The sequence below is a fragment of the Scomber scombrus genome, chromosome 11, assembly GCF_963691925.1.
Source record: "Scomber scombrus chromosome 11, fScoSco1.1, whole genome shotgun sequence".
NCBI classification, from domain to species: Eukaryota; Metazoa; Chordata; class Actinopteri; order Scombriformes; family Scombridae; genus Scomber; species Scomber scombrus.
In genome coordinates this window covers 26,845,197-26,866,947 of record NC_084980.1, presented here as the reverse complement: position 1 = coordinate 26,866,947, position 21,751 = coordinate 26,845,197, and the positions used below count along the sequence as shown (strand labels likewise).

At 39.6% G+C, this 21,751-nt stretch overlaps 1 protein-coding gene across 1 annotated transcript in view; it reads right to left on the bottom strand.

Moving 5' to 3' along the window:
- The window catches only part of epb41l3b (erythrocyte membrane protein band 4.1-like 3b), a 54,194-nt gene that overhangs the window by 24,483 nt on the left and 7,960 nt on the right, over nt 1-21,751 (bottom strand). Inside the window, exons 2-3 of the mRNA XM_062429763.1 lie at nt 10,641-10,816; nt 2,726-2,869 (exon numbers count right to left, since the gene is read on the bottom strand). Of these exons, the coding sequence (XP_062285747.1) occupies nt 2,726-2,869; nt 10,641-10,805 (309 nt within the window). The 5' untranslated portion in view covers nt 10,806-10,816. The remainder of the gene's footprint in view (nt 1-2,725; nt 2,870-10,640; nt 10,817-21,751) is intronic.

Sequence of the window (21,751 nt, the reverse complement as noted above, 5' to 3'; positions counted from 1 at the left end):
TAATATTTGCTTGATAAATTACTTAAAAAATTATATATTATCAAAATGATTGCTGCTTAATTGTTTCAGCACCAGCATCAGATCACTGTGTGAGACCATTTATGTTTTCGATGGGTAACTCCTAATGATTTCTGCATTTTTCCTTCTTATTTATTTCTTTGCTCACATTTCCTCTGATACACTCCAATCTAATCTAAAATCAGCTCTAAGTACTCCTCATCTAGTGTGTGTCGGTGTTGGGACATAGTGAGGTGGGGGTGATACTTGGCAGGAGGGGGGGTAGGAGGGGGACAGAGATTACAGGATAGTAAACAGATGGGACGTGGTCATTCAATACACTGCATTTGCTGTTACACACCGTAGCGTAGTGATGTTTACAAGAGCTGCACACTAACACAGATTAGTCAAATTAATTACATAAGTCTAAATCACTACATTAAGTGATAATTAGGAAAGTTGTTGTGGATGCAGTAAACACTCAACTTAAGGGTATGTAATGTAATGTAATGTCATGCCATAGTCCTTATCATATATGGTACATTTTCGGTATATTCACTTAGATAACTGCAGAACTTTTTTTTTTTTTTTTTCAACTGGAGCTGCAGCAGGTTTTAATTATGTGATTTAATTATTTTTTGGGATAAATGAGTACGCTCTTATGCATATAATATGCAAGGTATGTGAGAATCATTATTTCTTAGGTTTAAATCTTAATGTGCTGTCAGTTCAGTTCAGTTTCAGAGCATGGCTGCATCACTCGGAGGAATGCTTTTGAATAATCATCAGTGCAGAAATAAATTCAAGGTCTGTCTCAAGGGTAAGACGCCCATTTTCAGAGCGCCGTCCTGAAGAATCCTTCCAGTGGCGCGGTGGGACACGGAGTAAACCATGCCAACACACAGAGTCAATGACACTGATTCCCTCCAACAAATGCTCCTATTTCACGGTCTGAACCCTTCATCTCACCACCATCACCACCTCCAAAAACAGTCGGCTAATCCCTCCATCCAAAGCCCCTGGTGGGGAGGAATCTGCTCAAAAGGAGATTTGGGGAGAAGGAGGAGGGTCTGGTACTCCCTCCCCCCCCCCACCCATGCTGCCTGCACACTTTTTTTTTAAGAATGTACAAAGTTGAAAGGCTCCAAAGTTTGAGAAAAAGGCTCAACTTTGTATTGTTAAGCAAGAAAATATGTAAGGGTGAAATGTCAAACGAGTTCACTATTCAGATTTATTCCTGAATTTATAATGTTCAAAAAGAGAAAGAATGATTGTTTAAAAGGCAGAAAGCAGCTATTATACTGCGGAGGAGCTTCTACACTACAACACATGTTCTTGACTGACTTGGAATCCATTTTCAATCCGTGGGTTTATTTCTACCAAGTGGACGTTTAGGAGTTTTAGATCATAAGAGTTATTGTTCCTCTGGAGGTTACACGGTGCTACTAACCTACTAACTGATTCCTTATGAAACAGCTTCATCCCGGGAGTTTATTTTGGCCGATTAAATGAAGACATTAAAGTTCTTCGACGCGGTTCAGCCGAGAACATAATGAATCCTACACCTCGCCCTCCTCCTCTCTCATTCTAACGCTTTATGATTAACAACTCGTGCTGTATTTCTCCTCTTCAGCGAAACATCCCATTACCATATTTAATTTTTTACACATTATGATAAAAGCCACACTGCGAGGGTAGTTGGTTGCTATGAGCTTTACATTCACAACACAAAGACACGTGTTTTTCACTGATTACTCCCTCTCTTTTCTTCACAGGGTTTATTTCCGGATGGTGGGTGAGCTTTGAAGTAAGAACTATAAAACATAAAAAAAATCGTCCTATGATGAATTTTCTTTTTCTCCTTCTCACGACAAAAAACAAATCCCACAAAGCAGTTTGACACAATGCAAATGTAAATGTGCCGTGAAATCCCTGCTTCTAAGAAGGCGTTGTCAATATAGCACATTTTGATTTTATGTTAGTAAAAAAAGACCAAATAGCTCAAGATTAATACTCAGAGAAATCCAGAAGTCTTAAAATCAGGAAGGTGGGATGATTTTTTTGTTTTAATAAGTTAATGCAGCGATAAAAGCTGCTGTGACCATAAATTTAATGTTTTGGAACCAAAGCATGAATTATACCACGTTGCATTTTTTTGTTTCTAAAAATGAAATTAACTTTCTGCTCCAAACTGATAGCAAAGAGAAGGCAAGAGTCCTTCTCAACCTCTGGTTTTACTTTACTAGCTAAATATTATAAATGCATTCAGATTAAATAAGAAAGAAATTAGAATTATACATTTAATTGTACTATTTGCACATTTTAAAACAGTTTTAACCTGAATTTAAAAGCCGTACCAGGTTCAGGCCTTCAAATTAGTCTCAGCTAATTTTGTCCAAAACCAAAATGTATTTATTTTACTGTCAAATGAAGAAATGAAGATGAAGAAAAGCTGAAAATCCTTACAGTTGAGAAGCTAAAACTAGAGAAGGTTTGGTGTTTTTGCCTGTAGAATAACTTGAAGAATGAATATCAACATAATTGGAGATGAATTTTCTGCTTAATGACTTACAGTATGGATTCATTGCTTTTTACTCCATTACTGATGTTAAATCCTACAATGCAGCATCTTTAAAGTTGACCTCTGCTCCACTGGAACGTTAAAAAACAAAAATAAAATGTTGTGCATGAAAAATGACAACAGGTTCCTGCTTCCACAACGTCTCACCTCCACGTTGAGTGTGTAGTCCGAGCCGTCCAGCAGTGTCACCTTGCACTGCATGATTTTCACCTTCTTCACTCCTCTCAAAGGAGACCTGGAGAGACGACTGGTGGACGACCTGTGGGATACCTGGTCCTCTTCCTGCTGCTCCTGACAACAGAAAAATGAATGATGAGCTATATATATATATTCTATTTCTATATAAACCAGTTTGCTTTCTGCATGTTCTTATATCTTTGCAATGTATGTGAGGACTCGTTTTCCTTTATAGCAAGCTATTAAGTTGCTCTGCATTTTTATGACCATAAAGCCCTGCACATTCATTTTACTGGATGACTGAAGGCATCCTGATAGAGAGATCCAGGAATGAAAAATACATTCTGCTCTCTTACCCAACTGTCTCCCCGGCCCTACAGCTCAGTTACTTAATGTAGCCGTCTTTGACAAAACCAGCAGTTCTGTCACATGTCTAAAAACCTATAAATAGAGACTGAGACCCTGCGTGAATGTAATAAGGTCCCACTGAGAAGAGCTAGAGGTGCACCGCCATTTTGTCTTAAATAGAGAAAATCCAATTTTCCACCTCGCTGAAAACAAAGCTCTTCCTGAGTGACTTTCTGCTTTGGCTCTGAGACATTTTTCCTTCTTTTAAAGTGGATTTAAAACCCTTTTTTATTCTTATATTACATATTTCTTATCTGGTTCTTCAAGCTACATTTATCACATTGTTCGTGTCTACTGTAGCCCCTTGTCGACATATTTAAAGTGCTTCACCATACCAGAAAATTATCACCTTAATATCACTTTTAGAGAACATGAAAGTGACAGCATAATCTTTTAGATTTGATGTAGTTCGAGTTTTTAAAAAAACAAAAAAACCCTCAAAGCCTGCAGATGAGTTCTAACGGATCGAGACAGGCGCTACAGATGTCTGAAATCACAGTAGAGGAGATGTAAATGTGTGCCGCTTCATTCATGAGTGCACTGTGGAAGGGCTGACGGTGTCGTATCAGAGCGGTGCGATTTCTCTCGGCCTTGCTCTTGCCGATTCACACAGCTCTGACAATGGCAGTGCGTCATCCATCATTCCTCAGTGTGACATGATCAGCGTTGCGCAATGTGGCCGAATGCATGCACAGTCGAATGGCTTAAAAATAGCAAATGTGAATGAAAGAAATAGAGAAAATCAATTAACTGCCTACTTTTTTGATATTATTCAGGAAAAAAACATTGTTGACTGTTGTTAGGGATATCATTTTGTGCTTTGGGAAACAGTGATTTTACCTTTTTATAGGCCAAACAATCAAGAAATAAATTAAAAGAATAATTGCTAATGAAAAAAAAATGGTTAATTGCAGCCCTGACGTTAAATTTAAGAGCTCATTAGATGCAACATGGACACATGGTAGAAGTCATTTAACAATACAAATGATGACATACAGTACATTATGAAACTGTCTGCAGACAAAATCAATGCTTGAGCTGCTTAACCCGGTTGGTCATGGTACATTACGCTTTATCACTAATGACCAAATGTGTCCTCTTTTGTTCTCTGTATCACCAGCTTGGACATAAAGAGATAATCATATCATTATATTCATCTGTAAAGCTTCTAAATTACCTCATTTTAATATCTCAACTACAGAAACATAATCCAGTGAGAACTTAACTTAATCTTGTATCTAATATCTTGTTAGCAGAGCTGGTGTCTGGTGCTATGTATCTTCTAAAGAGGGATGATGCCCTAAACCCTAAACCTAGACTCTTCCATACCACCAAGATATATTAAAGCTTTATTATCTGATGTTTTTGTGACTCTTGTTATCTTGTTTTTATCATTCTTCTGTCTTTTGTCATTATCTGGCCTTAGTTGTGTTGTTTCTGTTTGCTGATTGTGTTCTCAGGTCTCTCTTGAAAAGGAGATCTTAATCTCAATGAGACTACGAGATGAAATTAAAACATATATTATATTGTATAATAGTATTTTACTCATCAAGGTACTTGATGCAGTATCATAGTGATGCAGTGATTCTGACAAAGATTCATTTCTAATCATCTCAAGCTTATGTATCATGACCTTTCTCAACCCGGTGCAGCTTTGTCAATTCACATTAAGACATTTAATATTTTGTTATAATTTTTTTGCAACATTGCCCATCCCATAATAATAATAATATTAATAATAATAATAATACTAATAATAATGCATTTTATTTAAAGGCACCTTTCAAAGCAAACAAGGACACCTTACAAGGCTCATAAAACACAACAACAGTACATCAAACAATATAAATCAGGTAACATTTAGTGCAAAGATAAAGAATAAATATGAATGTGACTATAAAGTGCATCAGTACAATAAATAAGCAATAACGTGATTGCATAGTTAGTGTGAGACTCTGAATAGGAGCGTTTTCAGGCGGGATTTAAAGGTGGAAACAGAGTCATGACATGATGAATATTTCTGCTGCTCTCCCATTAAACCCCATTATGATCCACGTATTAGGGATGGAGTGATTTTCGATCGGATCGTCTATCGGCGATCGAAGGGAGGATCGTGATTTTTTTTTTCAAATGGCGATCTTTTAATAATTTACTGCTATTCGATGTTAAAGAAATAATTTCTACAACCTGCGCCCTACTGTGTACTTGAAAATGTTTCTGGTGGAGCAACACGTCTGCATACAGAGCCCTTTGATCGGTGCAACTGAGGACTGAATATTAAACCCTTAATTACAACCCTGTTGCGTCTTTTTTTTCCTTCTCACTTTTTCCAGAGGTCCGCGCCACGGACGCCATCTCTCTTTTTCACGTCTCCTCTGTTCTTCATATTCTTGCTTGCTTACCAAACACTTTTCTCTGTGCGCCACAAGTGGTGTGCTATATTATCTTTCTTTTTAATCACAAAATATAATAATTCACGCGTACATTTGAACAACAAGTAACTTTTACTTTTACACGGCACATTTAAATCGAGAGATCAGCCTGCGTAAATGAAATGCTCCTCACACAAATAACCAAAACAAAATACAATTTTGAGTCACAGACACTTTTGTCTTACATAGACTTAATAAATAAGTAAATAAATAAGCGACTGCTAACAGCTGTCAACATAGTTCACTTCAAAAAAATAAAGAGCCTACAGCCTGGAAATTATTCACCAACAGGCTGTGGCGCGAAACCTACTTTTAGTCTATATTTCTAAATAAATAATAGGCTGTAATAAACGAAATAATGTGCAAACAAAAAAGCTCAGCACAAGGGTAGATTGTCTTACAAAAATATAAATGCTACCAACATTAAATCACTCCAAAATAATAGGCCTATTTAGGTTTGTCTATCATTAGACATTATTTCGAACAAACTTAAAGCTTAAAACAAAACATTAAGCAATAAAACACTGCAGCCTACTGTACGAAAACAAGTGAAAATAAAAAATATATTTTGCTTACTTTTGCTTACAAATTATTTGACAAGAAGACAAGCATGTTGACTTTGTCTGGCTTTAGCAGACTGCGGTACCGGGTTACAACATTCCCCGCTTTACTGAAAATGCGCTCCGAAGGCGTGCTAGTCGCGGGAATGCACAAATATTTCTGTGCCATTTTTGCCATGAAGGGAAAGCGGCTTTCGTTCCTCCTCCACCATTCAAGGGCATTGGTTTCTCCATCAGCTACCTCTTCTTGGAGGTAATTTGCCATTTCAGCGTGCGCTCGCTGCTCCGGCGTTGCAACGACAGCAGGCTTGACTGTGCCAAGAAGACTGCCCAGTGTTTTTTTCTTTTTGGTTGGCTGGGTGGTTCCTGCATCCTCCTCATCTGTGACTCTCACAGGTGGCCTGGGGGTGTCCCTCTTCCAGAACAGCACCATTTCATCCTCCAGCTGGCATCTGATATAGTCCAGGTCGGCAGCACTCATGTGACGGGCCTTGTACCGCGGGTCAAGGAGGCTAGCTGTGCGCATTAACTGGATGGTCTTGTCGTTGTCGTATCTGTTGTCGAGCTGTTCCAGGATTGTTCGTTTTATATATGCCGTCAGTTTGACATCAGTGTCTTTCTCCTTGAGGGTATCTTTCATCAAGTGCAGCAGAGGCAGCAACGATGAAATGGTGACGTCACGCTCACTCGACATAATGTCTGTAAATTCAGATACAGACTTCAGTCCCTCTTTGACAGCCTCCAGCACGCTTACATCTTGCCAGCTTATGGTTGGTAGTGTGCGCCGGCTCCTGTCGTCGGCAAAAACCCTTCTGATGTAAGGCAGCAGGGCCAGGATCCTCTCTGTCATTGCATACTTGCTGCCCCAGCGCGTTGCGCAATCCTGTTTTACAAGGGAAAACATAATGGGGAAATATGGTAATTGGCTACGTAAGAGCAAATAGGCGTATTGATACTTTCTAAATGCCCTGTCCCCTGTGTAAAAGTTTTTTAGCTATTTGTTTTTGTATGTAGACGTAGACATAATGATCAAAATAGCCTATATGTTTTATCATTGGTTATTCATTTACATTAGCCTATTTTTATTTTTTGAATGACAATACTCCACGCTGGCGAGCAATGGTGTATAATTTTAAACAGAAAAACACCAGATGGAAACAGTTTGCTATCGCTTGGTTTAAAAAAACGGCTATGTTTGTAGCAGTGTAAAAGCCACAATTTGGCTACTTTTGTTTGTATTTGTATTTTTTAGGCTATGTTATACTTACAGTTATCAAAGAAAGCGGTTTCTTTATCCCCTGTTGCTCTTGTTCTTTCCTGAGTTGTTGCCGCCTTTGCCAGCTGTGCGAAAAGGCTCCGTTTATTTGGCGACACACGCCAAAAGCCCGCTCCGTTTTGGCTTTCTCTTTATTTAAGGCATTGTTGACAGCCAAGTTCAAATTATGCCCGAAACAGCTGATCCATGGCCACTTCAGATCACGAACAGCTGCAACGATGTTGGCTCCGTTGTCGCTTGTGATGCAGGCCACTTTCTCCTCTCCTACTCCCCATGCTTGCAACCCATCCTGGAGTGCTTCAGCGAGCACCGCTGCGGTATGACTCTCCGGTGCAAAAGCTGTCTCAAGACATTTGGATTTTAATGTCCAATCTTTGGAAACATAGTGAGCGGTTATGGACATATAGGGAGACATGTTTATGCTCGACCACATGTCGGTTGTCAGAGCAACGAAGTTGGCCTCTTTTAATTCGCTGGTAATTTCCCCTCTCAGCTGATTATATAGTTTCGGTATTGCGGTCTCCGAGAAATATTTCCTGCCAGGCGGCTCATATTGCGCATCCAGTGTAGCTAGCATATTCTTGAAACTTTCTCTCTCAACCGTCTGAAATGGGACGGACTCCTTCGCCAGATATCTTGCAACAGCCGTTGTACACTGGGCCCATCTTTCGCTGCCTTGATTGTATTTTATTGATTTTGCAAAAGCTGCCGATATTGAGGGCTGCCGAGACGCATTTGTGCTTAATCGGGTTGCAGCACTTGATGTAGCAGCGCTGGTTGGGGGCAGTTTTGCGGCCTCGGAGGGGTGATGAACTCGTATGTGCCCAAATAAATTTGTTGTCTGCTTATCCTTCACAGGCACACATTTTTTGCATATTGTGCAAATAGGTTGCGTTAGGTCTTTAGGCTCACCGTTGACATCCGGGTAAAACTTAAAATGTGCCCAAATAGCCGATTTCGCGTTCTTTTTTGGCACCAAATTGCTTTCGGCCATGTTAGCGCCAGGCGAGTTTCTTTTTTTTTTTTCTTTTTTTTTTTTTAAGCTGACGTAACTGCGCCCGCCCCCTCAGCCGATCGGATCGCCTATCAGCGATCGCCAGTGACTACGATCGGATGATCTGAAAATAGGGACGATTTCCCATCCCTACCACGTATAAAGTCACACTCTGTTTCCTCTCTTCATCAAACAACCTATTTCCATACTCCGTTTTCCCACATTGTGATTAAAGCCACACTGCTGGGTCAGAGGGCTTGTGAACCTGTGCACGCTCAAATTGCAGTTACGTGCTCAAACACACGGTGGATCATAAGAAGGCAAAACAAATCTCAGAGTCAACTCCACTTTTTCTGCATGTCTACGTCTGGCTGTGGCGATTTTGACCTTTTGGCTATTTTAATATTATCTGCTTGTAAAATGACAGAAATCTACAAGTTTGAACTAAATCCGCTTTTGCAGTTATTTTAAATTCTCAGGTAGGACTGTCAGCTAGTACATACCAAAGATGTTAAAATAATGAGACATGACAGCTCAGAGCTAATCCCCATACACTAATGCATTCTGGGAACTTTTTGTACACAGAAAATCATTCAAACATCTTTCAACCTTTGTTCATTTGGACATCTTATTAGCTTGTAGCAGATGAAAAACACACACATGAAAAGGGGGGTTTCAAACCTGCTGCAGTGAGTTAACGACCTATTTCTGTAACTCTTTGTGTCACAACTGGTTTAGTGTGACTTCAAGCTTGTGCATAAACATCAAATGGAAGTAATTTGTTTTAAAACAGAGCCTGGAACTATGCCAGTAACATATTTGTAACTACCAAAGCTACATATATTAAAAGACAAAATGTGTATGCATGTATAGGTAGTCATATTAATTTTTCCTGCAAATAACAATTTAGTAAATAAGCAGGAATCAGAGTGAGACAGTCTCCCTGCAGCTTGGAAGAACTGGAAATTCAATCAGCGGATTGATTAGTGAGTCCAGAAAGTTGTTTAGGCTGAAATCTGCACACAAGCAGCTCAGTGTTCAGATAACGTTTTGAAGCTACCTGGACTGTCTAATACATAAACAGGAGACAGGCTGCAGGCTTTTTCCATTACATGAAAATAGTGGTTTGGTCCACAATGTTACACGTACATGGTAGATGTTTTTCTTTAATAAAATGAGGTCTGCAACTAATGAGAGATGTTTAAGTTTCAAAGTGGTGGGAATCTTAAAAATCTAATTCTGATATTAAAAAATGCTTTTTTTATATATTCATCAAGGGCAAACAGAGTCAAACGTATCAGGCATTTTATTTTCCTAAACCCTTAAAAGGACCAATGTGTAGAATCTAGCAGTGAGGTTGCAGATTACCACTAATATAATACCTCACCTTCCAAGTGTGCAAAACTCGCTGCAAAACTTGCAAAAAAAGATGAGAAAGACCCTCTTTAGAGTCAGTGTTTGGTTTGTCCATTCTGGGATACTGTAGAAACATGGCGGAACAACATAGCAACGTCCCTGAAAGAGGACCTGCTCCCTATGTAGATATATTTTAATTGTACACTAATTAAAATATACTTATGAATATTATATTCCATTTATGCCAAGTCCGTATTATTAGAAACTATTAGATGCCTATAAATTCTACACACTGCACCTTTAAAATCACAAACTACTAAAAGCCAAGAGGTTTGACTTACACAGCTTGCTCATTACAGCCACTGCAATGTGAAGTCGTGCTAATCAGTGTTGTCAGCTGACATAAAATGAGGAATGAAAACATCCCCACTCTGTAAAGGTGTTTCTCAAATCTGTGTTTTTACTTGATGGCAAAAACAAAAAGCATGTATGCACCCATAAAGACAAGATTACATCTAACGCAGGGTTGTAACTGTCACTGAGGACACTGGTCATGTTGTCTGTATTTTTTTCTCTCTCTCTGCATGTTCATTTCCATTTTTCAAACAAAGACACAATTCATTCAGGAGATGACACATGATGTGTAATGTTTGTCTCATATTCAAACCTTATCTAGAGAGATATGTAAAGTGTTTACACCTAAAAAAAAACCTATTTTGATACATTTTTAAATAATATTTTACATGAATGAGTTGTAAAGATATGTTTGAAGTAATATTTCCATGACAACTAGCTGTGTAGTCCTTTTTGCAGGCCCATTTCACACAGAGGGAGAGCATGTGGTTATGAGTAGGCTGACCTGTTCTTTCCTGGCCGGCGTGCTGTGTCCGACTGCGGCGGGAAGTTGCTCCGGCTGGTTCTGAGGTGAGGCGGGTTCAGCTGCTGCTTTAGCTTTCCCCTTCTCCGTCTCCTTGTTCTCCTGCTGCTGCTTGGCCTCCGAGTCGGCGCCTGATTCGGTTGTCATGGTTAATCACGCTGCAGTTCGATGAAAGAGGAGAGTGAAGAGGGGAAACTTGATGAGTCAGCTGACTTTGTTATGAATTGATTTACTGTCACTTTCAGCTCTGTTTAATAAGCTCCTCTCTAGTTTCAGTTGATTTCAAAGTAAAACTCAAACAATGACTTCATTTCATTATCTACAACTATTCTTGATCTATGAATAAAAACAGTAGCATTTTCCTCAGTATTGGACATAACAGATTTCATAGTTGACAGTTTTTTTGTTTACACACAACCGTCTACCATATCTGAACCACGCCAGTAAATGTCTTTCATAGCATGACCTTCTCCCTCTGTAAATAGCAGCATACCAGTGACAGATGCGATCCCAAGAGCCTACAACTGGGTAATTAGAGGAAACATCTAATGGCCAGCTTTGCCAAACAAAAGATGACAGATAGGACCGATTGCAGATTGGGGGGCCCCGTGCTAACCGTACCCACAGGCTCTGACACTAGGGATGTGGGGTTAGGGGAGCGTGTGCGTGGGACAGTGGGCCTCTGCTAAAGAGAGTCTGAAGGTTTGTAGTCTGGATGCCTGTCATTCTGCTGCAGGCCTCCTTCTCCCTGAGCTCTATTTATAGGGCTGTGTTTACTCTGGGGTGGGAGGATCTCTGACTTCCAGCCGGAGCCGCGGGGACAGCAGCCTCTGCATCAACAAAGCCCACACTGTGAGCTGAGGTGATCCCCAAAACTTTTGACACGGTGCCTAAAACGCCAAAATAACTACAATGGGGCGCTGTGCCCGAAAAGACAAGGCAGAAGAAAACATGAAAGAAAACCGCCTGGTATCGATTATATGGAAATGCCACATGCTAGAATTAGCATTTTGTGGGTCAAGATATTTTCCGATTTGTAATACGAAACCTGTCTCCGTCAGAAAAACTTAGATTTACAGAGGATTTTTGCGAGGACTAAATTTGACCCACATGCCTAACTCCACGTGTCTTGCTGTGAACAGAACTGGCAGGCACATAGCTGGATTATTAACAGCTGGAGACCATGCCCTGCTCATGCCTCCGTCTTGTTTTGTTCTTCTTCTTGCTCTCAGCGACAGACGCGTTATTTCTATCTTCCTCAAGCTGAACCAATCTGAATGTTTTGCTCACTCAAGAGAAAGTCCCAAAGGTGTGATTATTAGCCTGACTCCATGAACCAAAAGGAACCTCTTGATTCAATATCATTTAATATAATATTACCGCCTTTTATCATTTAGAATAATACCATTTTTACATGGGAAATTGATTTTTGGAACGCCAAAGGGTAATTTCTCGTTGGTAATGAGCAGTGGGTTTGAATCCCTATGGAATTACTTGAAAGAAGATTACAATACAAAGCCAAATCGAGCTTAGCCAAGTAGCAAAAAAAGCACTTGTTAGTGTTTCAGTGGATCAGAATTAGGTTGACTTACAGCAGCAGCGGTAAATCTGGACTTAGAAAAATGAAATAAAACAAGAGTGCGGGGTGAAGCGTCACAGGTCACTAAACACTTAACACGCTGATTAAACTCTTTCAAATATCAGTAACTTCAGATGCTATAAAAAGTCAATTTATTGTACAGTAGATTATCAAATCTCAGTTATATGTCTGATTAGCAGCAATTTGAATGAAGTGATAAAGTCACAAGACCCAAATTCCAACCTCAGCTCTTAAGATGTTTTCTGAGTAGAGATAAGTAACTCCAACCACTGAGGCGAATTCAACCAGAATCCAGTCAAAGCCTCTCCACTTCTTTATTTTGTCATGTGTGGCAGAGTTGAAGAGCGCCTCAGCAATCAGCTGACAGTTGATGACTGCACAGCTAACCTTTGCTTTGCTTCTCTTTGCGCCCTGTGAAACAGGAACTATGGTAGGAGGGGAGGAAAGGAACATCTTAGCACCATAGAAATGAAGGAAGAATACGTTCAGTCACTGGTGACAGGCGCTCTTCACGGGGCCAGACAACAGCTCACACAGTGGCCTTGTGTGTGGCTCTCACCATGGACTGGTACATACATTATGCATTCAGAAAGCTGCATTCACAACTCATTTAGTGCCCTTGGATTTCTGCTTGTATACAGAAGCTGCTGCTGCTGATGGCACCAGTATAGGCTTATCATAAAGAGTGAGAGATTCAACTTGAATGAATGAATATCTGCTCTGCTGCTCTATTGCTGATTAATATTGAGTAACAGAGATTCAAACTCTCAGGTCATGACAGTGTTTACATTTCTGTGTTTGGTCATTTTTAACCAGGTAAATGAAGACACAAGTTTCTGTCATCAGCAACATGTTATGAACGATGGAAGCCACCAACACTGACAAAAATAAAAGGATGCTGACAAAACAAAAACAGCAAAAATGGAGCCTAAGCACCAAAGATGCCATTAAATGCATCTCTTTATCTTTAAGTGTCATGTGATGGAGAGCAGATATATTCTCCTCAGTCACACCTGATAAAAGCTAATATTCTTAATGATCTGACTTCGAAAGGTAGGGCAGGCAGAATCCATCTACTCATGTCTCCCTCTGGTGCAATAAACCATCCTCAGGAGATCAATTATGTCACTAGGTCTACTTCCTCATTTCTTTGTTTCCAATATAAACCCAAAGTAACCCCCAATCAAACCAGTCAGGCCTGCTGTCCTGCTACTGAGTAAACCAATTAAATCACAAATCAAATTACATTCAGATGGAGTGGTGAGACCACTCACTGCAGTGGATACTCATGTCCATGCTAAAAGCTCAGCATAGGCTTATCAGTATGTGGCTGCATAACATAATTGATGGCTGACACTAAATGCCTTGGTGCTGTCCCGTGCATGCAACCTCCATTTTAAGGTCCATTTGTGATTGTAATGCACACTGTTGGAGAGTTGCCTGTGCACATGGAGTCACACACACACACACACACACACATACACACACACACCATATACTGACACAGGAGGATGAAAAACTGCCATCTGTGCTGAGTGCTATTAGCCAGAGTACACCACAGCTGGGCCCATCCCTGCCACCCCTGCCCCCACACCCACAGCCCCCCCCTCCCCGGGGGCTTGTGGAGGTTACATGGCAGTCGTTTATTTGACACGTCAAGGCTCGTCCTGAGTAGGCCTACCGTATATGATGCGCCTCTCTCTACATTGCTGCAGGGCTGACAGCTGTCACACACAAACCCCAACCACTGTAACAGGATACCATGTAGCTGGTATGGCAACTCCAATGAGATACCACTGCTCCCCAAAGTGCTATTAACTCCTCTGACTTCCAAACAACAACACTGGGAAAATTATTGACATGTTTCGTCATGAAAGTTGAGCTGCAAGTTGAAACCGTGAACTTCGGCAGAAACACTAATTTCTGATATTTGTTGCTGTTTTACATTTAGATTATATATGAAGCATTCAGTGAATACTCTTTACAACAGTGACTTATAATAGATGCAACATTAGATTCAGCTCAGCATGCATTGAGTGCCACTACTAGAAGCAACCAGTGGTGAGAAGAAGTGCTGCCCCGATAACAGAGGTTGGTACTGCTTTTGAGACCCTTTAAAATTGTATGTAAGGATTTGCTGCTTTTTTTTGCTTGTTTTATACCATTTATAGGCCTAACGATGAATTGAATAATCAAGAAAATAATCATCAGATTCATCTATCATGAAAATAATTGTTAGTTGCAGCCCCACAATTTTTTACACCTTTAAAACTTGTGCCAAATATGCTCTCCAGCACCTTGAACAGTTAAAAGAAGAAGCACTGAAGAGGACAGAGCTTACATTTAGCTGGACTGGGCAGCAGAGGAAATGACAGTATAACAGAGGCCATTGTGTCTTTACCTGAAAGCCAATGACACAAAATGAGGAAATACCTGTTAGTCTGACTCTACTTAGGATAATCAAGCTAAACAAGCGGATTGTTGACAAAGGTTGAACTGGACGTACTGGACATGTGGGAAAATGTTCCTCAACAACATTTTACATGGTCACTGCTTTAGCGCTGTGTCGTCCTGGCCCTCGACTATTCAAGAAATCCAAACAACACGGATCTGTTTTCTTCTTCGGTGTGTTGAGCCAGAACATTCTCTCTTGCTCTGGTGCGGCACAAACTTGAGTGTGGATAAAAACCTCTGGCAATGCAAGACTGGTATTTTATTTACAGAGACATTCAACCAACCCCCTTTCGTGTGATGTAAATGTTCCTACCGAGTTACAAATGTCAAACAAATAACATCAGTGAGTCAGCAGAACACCCCCAGAGCTGCTTTTTCACATCATTGTTAGAGTGATGGGCTGAAGACACATTCAGCATAGATTCATATCATCCAGATGGAGAAAATCTTTCCTGACACTTGCATCCAAACAATCTCACAAAAAAGGTGAAACAATACATTTGTTGCACGTTTGATTTGGTCGTTTTGGTCGCTGTAGCACATCCATTTTCATCTGGACTTCCAAAAATTCAAGTTTAACGTTCAAAGTGGTCACTGAACGAAACGATCCACACCTTCTCAGCAGTATTTTTTTTTTTTTGGGGGGGGGGGGGGTAACGAGGAGGTGAATCTCTGCTTAGAGCATTTCGCTGAGGACGCCATAAATCCTGTCAGCTTGCTGCGTTTACATTCTTAGCATTACTCTCTCTTCTCTTGCAGTTAGACCTTCGGGGGTTGCAACGGACAGACCGACTTACTTATCGTCTTAATTGTACACCTCACTGTGTGACGATATCAGTGTAGCTCTGCTCAAGGCCAAGGTTGGTTTTTTCTTAAAAGCCTGGAACGAACATCCCCAAAGGCGCCGACAAGGACAGCGGTTATTGTAAAAGAAAAAAAACATGTTTGTGAAGAGTTAACGGCTCTCAATCAAGTTGTGCTGCTCCTTTAAAAAAAAAGAAGAGAAAATCCTCTCTTAATGTAAAAGCTTACAACTAAGTCTTCGCAGCTTGATAAGGAGCTAATAACTTTTTAAACAGGGGCCAGTAGAGATTAAACTTTTTATGAGATTAGCTATAGTTAATCAGTAAATCAGCTGTGACTTAATTACCAATAAAAGTCTGCTGAAAAACATTATGTTAAAATGGGGCCTTTGTGTTGCTGGGCCAGGTCTACACCGTGCTTTTGAAATTGGTTTAGACAGTGTCTCCTCATGTGAAAATATTCAAGCCCTTGGCCTTTGAAGCTCCAGTTTTGAATCATCACAAAAATGCAAAAATATATAAATGTATGCAACTGAAAATGAGTTTTGCATGCTGTCGGGGCCTAAACTACCCCATCAAAACACTCACAGTTTGAGAGGAAGCTATCTTGTTTATATCAAATATGAGCATAAAATGAAAATTATCTTTAACTGACAAAAACAATGAAAGGAGGCTGTTACTACTTCAACCCTTTACATGACCCAATTGTGTCTCTGTGGTGCTCCACATAAAGTTTACAGTGACATAATCATATAGGTGGGGTGTTTCCTTTTCCAAAATCACAAGTCTCAGGATAAAGGGGTGTCACAACTTTGACAAATTCTTGATGTGGGGATGTAGAAAAAACAAATCTGACATGAGCTACAATTTCCCAACAGGCTTTATGTTTTGCTTACTTGATCCTGCTAGTATACATAAATATTGTCATTATAAGCTTTCTTTAACAAAAGTGGGACAACAAGATAACTGCTGCTCTCTAACTCACTTTACACAGATTGAAGTAAATTAAAGCTGTGATCAAGAGGTGCACTTTCAATGAATGGGCTATGACAACCATGCAACATGCAAATAAAGGCCTACAATGTTTGCTGCCTCCTAATGCAAAGCTTACTGTGCATCTCAATTAAATTGTCAAGTCAGACTCCGGCCATTGCAATCCCTGCTTTGCAAGGATGTTGAAGATGCTAAAAGAGGATCCAGACTGTGTCATCCTGCCCCCCTTAACCACGCCTACCGCACTGCAGATCAAAAACACCCCGAAGTATACCGTCTTCACCTCCGACAATGTGGCAGTTTTCATCTATTAATTGCCTACGAAAATAATCCCGGTGTGTGCAAAGTGACTCAGCTCTGTCCTTCACTGATGTCAAATGCGAGGAATTGGGGTTGTGAAAGCGTCTCCATCGTGTTGTTCTCACCCATTTTTTAAAACACACTTTCTGCCTCGAAACTAGAACAAGCTAGCATACCTTTAAGCTGTTTCATTCTTTCAAATACCTGTCCAAAGCTCTGACTTTTAGCTACAAAAATAACCACAGCCGTAGGAAGCTCATTCAGCAAAAAACAACCACGAAACACATCGCTACAAATTGACACAGAAATGTTACAATGCAAAAAACCCACACCGGGATAAAGCTTCCCACACGGTTAGCCACGTCCTGTCGACTTTTCCGCCTCAGTGGATACAGTGGAAGTGTATTTTTTTTTTAAAAATGTTAATTATCTGTCATCGGCCGCGGGTGTTGTGGTCAAAAAACGACCCGACTGAGGCATGCAAAGAGGTAAAACAGAGCTGTACGAACCGAGGGAAGTGTGCATCTCTTTAAAGACAACCTCTGTGTATGATAATGCGAGGAAAGCAGCAGAAAAGAAAGGTTTTATTACCAGGTAGACCGTCCCTTCGTTCAGCTGGGTAAGCGAGTTGCATTCGTAGTGGGCTCCTGTTTCCTGACAGCGGTGCTACTCTGCTGCAGTTCCCCTCCCCGCCAGCCTATCACACTCCACTATGCAGCTCAGAGTAGAATTGTGGGATACCAAGACAGCCGGGGTATTATTTTAGCAGCACCCCCCACCCCATCCACCCCATCCACCCAACACACATACACACGCGCGCGCGCTATGGAACACAGCAATTAATAGCACGAGGTTTGTTGTTTTACAGGGAAAAGGCAGTGCCAGTAATCTGTATTCACAAGGAAATGTAATTAGATGAACTCAAGTACAACTTTGAGGTATTTGTTCTTAAGTAGTTCTTATTAAGGCTACTTTATGAGAGTGAAAAAACACCGCAAATTCATAAAAGCCAGATCAAGAATGCATGTAGATTGTTACCAAACACACACAAAAAACCTAAGAAAATTGAATAAATAAAAGTGAGTCTTGCTTTCTTTCCCACACTTTTGAGGCAAAATTAATTCGACAAACTTAAAGACAAAAAAAATTACACAGCCATTCCAATTCAAGCCTATTTTCATCAGATTAATCTATTAATTATTATTATTTGTATCACTTAATCAATTAGTCCTTTGGTCTTTAGACAATGTCAACATTTCCCAAATTGCAGGATTCATTGTGAATGTCTAGTTCTCATACCATTCAGTTTACTATCACAAAGGGGTAATGAAACCAGTAAATTCACATTTAAATACCTGGAACTAAAGAATTTGAGCATTTTTCCCCCTTAAAAAGTAACTCAGAACGATTAATTGGCCATTAAAAAAATGTTGTGGTCTACTGTGTACTGTGCAAAAGACAACTGATTTCACTTTCCACTTTTTCAACATTACACAGCTCACACAATCTGACCAGCTCTCAACTGTGCACCTTTTTTTCTTCTTCACTACATTTCAAAAGGAAATAAAGCAGTTTTTACTTCACTGCATTTATCTGATAGCAACAGTTATTAGTTCACAGATGAAAAAACTTGCATGCAAAACGTGTGGTACATTGTGTGGTAGTTTAAACTAGCCAACAGCCTAACATGAAAAAACAGGCTCACTCTTCACCAGCAGACACATCAAAACATTTGGGGGGGGGGGGGGGGGGGGGGGGGGGGGAGTTTAGAAGTTAATGCATCATGAACAATAATCTAGTAATATAATGTATAATCTTATAATACTGACAGAATCTATTCTGCTGCATAATGAGTACTTTTTAACTTAGATCTTTTTTTCCATTACTGGATCTGGAACTGAATATTGCAGAAAATACTAAAATAGTTTCAAACAGATGTCTCAAAGACTGGTCTTTGAGATTGGTCAAAGTCTGGAGCGGTTTATGATACTCTGCCCATTGAAAACACAACGCAAGACATAAAAGCACAAGCCAAATGGTGAGCACATGAACACACTGACACACACACACACACATCTGCTGCCCTCCTCTAGGTACGTACATGTGGTCGTGCGTGCACAAATACAGACATAAAAGCAAGTTTTTAATTAGTGTCTGGGTTGTTCCCTCTAGGGATTTGTGGTTTTTGCCTCCCGCCTCCCAAAGGGAACTTGACCCAAGTCGGTCACCCATTTGACTTTTATTTCATTTAATTGCTTTCATGCTCAAGTAGTATACTGCATGCCAATACTTACTGTACAGTACACAAATATGAACACACAGGAATGCACATTACAGCTTCGGAGATTTTTTTTTGGTGCTGCAGTTCCACATGAAAAATATTCCAAATTACATAATCCAAAGTGATTAATCAACAGTTTAAATTCCTACAACACCAAAGTTACCAACACACAGCAGTAAGGAGAGCGAGGATCAGAGCTACAGAAGCTTAACAATTGATGTAACAAAATATTCCTGTAACCCTCAATGCAGGGAGGAGAATAATACCTGGGATCTCAGATGGTGCAATAACTTATTGAGCTGTCATTCTGAGCATGATGTGAGACACTGCATGAAAAAACAGCCTTACAGTTTCAAGCACCATTAAGTATAGTATGTGGATTGTTGTGAACATTGTACATACTTTGATTCTTCCCTTTTTCCAAATTCAGGCTCTTTCATTTCCCCATAATTCTTGTTTTTTAAAGGCCAGACATTATTGTAATGATATTCAGGTTTACACCACCAAAACAAATTGATACAACCACGCTGAGGTCTACTACAAGATATACAACAGTAGTAGTAGTCACTGCTAACAAGGGTGTCGATTCTCTGTTCAGCAAAACAATAGTTATGTACACTGAGCGCAGGTGGAGTCTGGCGCAGTACTACCATGACCTGACTGAGCGTCTCAGACGTTGCTCATCAGGGCCTGTCTGGCCAGTGGGTGGTGAGTGTGCACCTGAAACAGCAGTAAACAATCTTTAATTGGATGTGAGAGGTTACGCACTGGCCCGTCTCCAAAGGATATATCCATGCTTATGTACTTGCATCGTTAAAGACAACTGAGTCCAGTGTGGCTTACAGTACGTGTCTGCATCCTTTGGTGATCATACAAGCATGTTTTAAGGTGCTTTACAAAGCTAAACCCACTGAACCTGATTCTAGCTAATAAAAACAAAGTATTTCACAGATGAAAGACAAGGTAATAAAAGCATAAGACTCAAGGAAGTATACAGGAGAAAGACCTTGCTGAGCTACTTGACTGTATTAAACGTAACATCCTCCTTTGAAGATAAGTCATTACCATTATAGCCATGTTAAGAGAAAAATGGTCGATATTCCTGTTATAACATTGCTGTCCGGAAACAAACTCTCTCGGCAAATGTGACATTTCACAGCATATATTTTGATCGCTAAAGCAGACAAAACACAGGTGTAACTAATAAGATTAAATATGGTTCCATCCCATTTATAGTAGGTCTGTCACTAAGCAATTACTGAGCCAGAAACACCAACACTGTGGACCTGGAATGCACACCTAAACAGTATACAGCCATTATTAATGGTACTAATTGACATGTCAAAGTACCAACTTCTGCCTATTTAAACATCTGGCAACAACACAGCAGCATGTGCATCTCCTGAGAGTGCTTTTTATCCACTTATTAAGTTTCAGCGTACTTATCACTGGCTTTTTTTTTGGCTTAGTAACAACAAAAAAATGTGTCTCTCTTTGCTTTCACTCCATTTTTCTTCACCAGTCACTTGTTTACTTCAGCTTTAATCCACTTTGTACTGATGAGCATTTGACTTGTGTGACCTCTTGCGTTCAGTCTTAATCAATGGCATTGTTTTGGTTTTGTCAGTCGGGAGAATTTAAACAATGAGCTAATAGTGGATGACAGCTGTTGAAGTGACAATTTTCAGTGCAGGACTTGCATAGCTTTGCAAAAAACCAAAAGTCAGTTGATTCAGTGTTTATGGGTCAATGACGTATAAGGATTTGCAACAACTCAATTGTAGAATAATAAAAACAAGCATATCTAATGCAGTAGTTCAAACATTCATAATGTTGTGTACCTGGAAATTCATATTATAAATTTAAAAGTGATTTTAGTGGGTTTTTCAAGATTAATTGGCACTGGCCTTAAAAAAAGTCATGTGGTGCGACCATGATTCGTCTTGAAATAAATGAATTTACTTAACACGCTTCACATCTTTTTTTTTTTTTTACAAGTTTTCAGTAATATAAAGTGTTTGGAAACAAAGTATTTGCATTTTTTTTTTTTTTTTTGTAAATGATGATCTTTTATTTATATAAGATATTTCAAGATGAATCATGGTCGCACCACATGACCTTTTTTAAGGCCAGTGCCAATTAATCTTGAAAAACCCACTAAAATCACTTAATTTCATATGCATAATATGAACTTTCAGGTACACAACATTCTGAATGTTTGAACTACTGCATTAGATATGCTTGTTTTTATTATTCTACAATTGAGTTGTTGCACATCCTTATACGTCATTGACCCTAATATATATAAAATGACGTTTGAAAAGAAGGCTGAGCTTACCGCTTCAATTCATTGAAAAATCACAGTAGATTTCTAGATAGGAAAAGTCCTCACACATATCAGAACATACTTCATTTCTATTTCTTTACTACAGTAATAAAAACTATAATAAAATGTTGTTATCACATGCTGATTTGAGTAATAATCATATATTCAATTGTTCCCTTACTCAGCAAGTTTTTTTTTTTTGTCACACTGCATTATCACCAGCTGTGATTGATTGATAATGGCAGTGGATACGAGGAGTTTAGATTACATTAAATTCAACTTAAGCCTGACAGAAATATCAATGATATGTGACGCAGTGAGTCTCTACTGTCTATG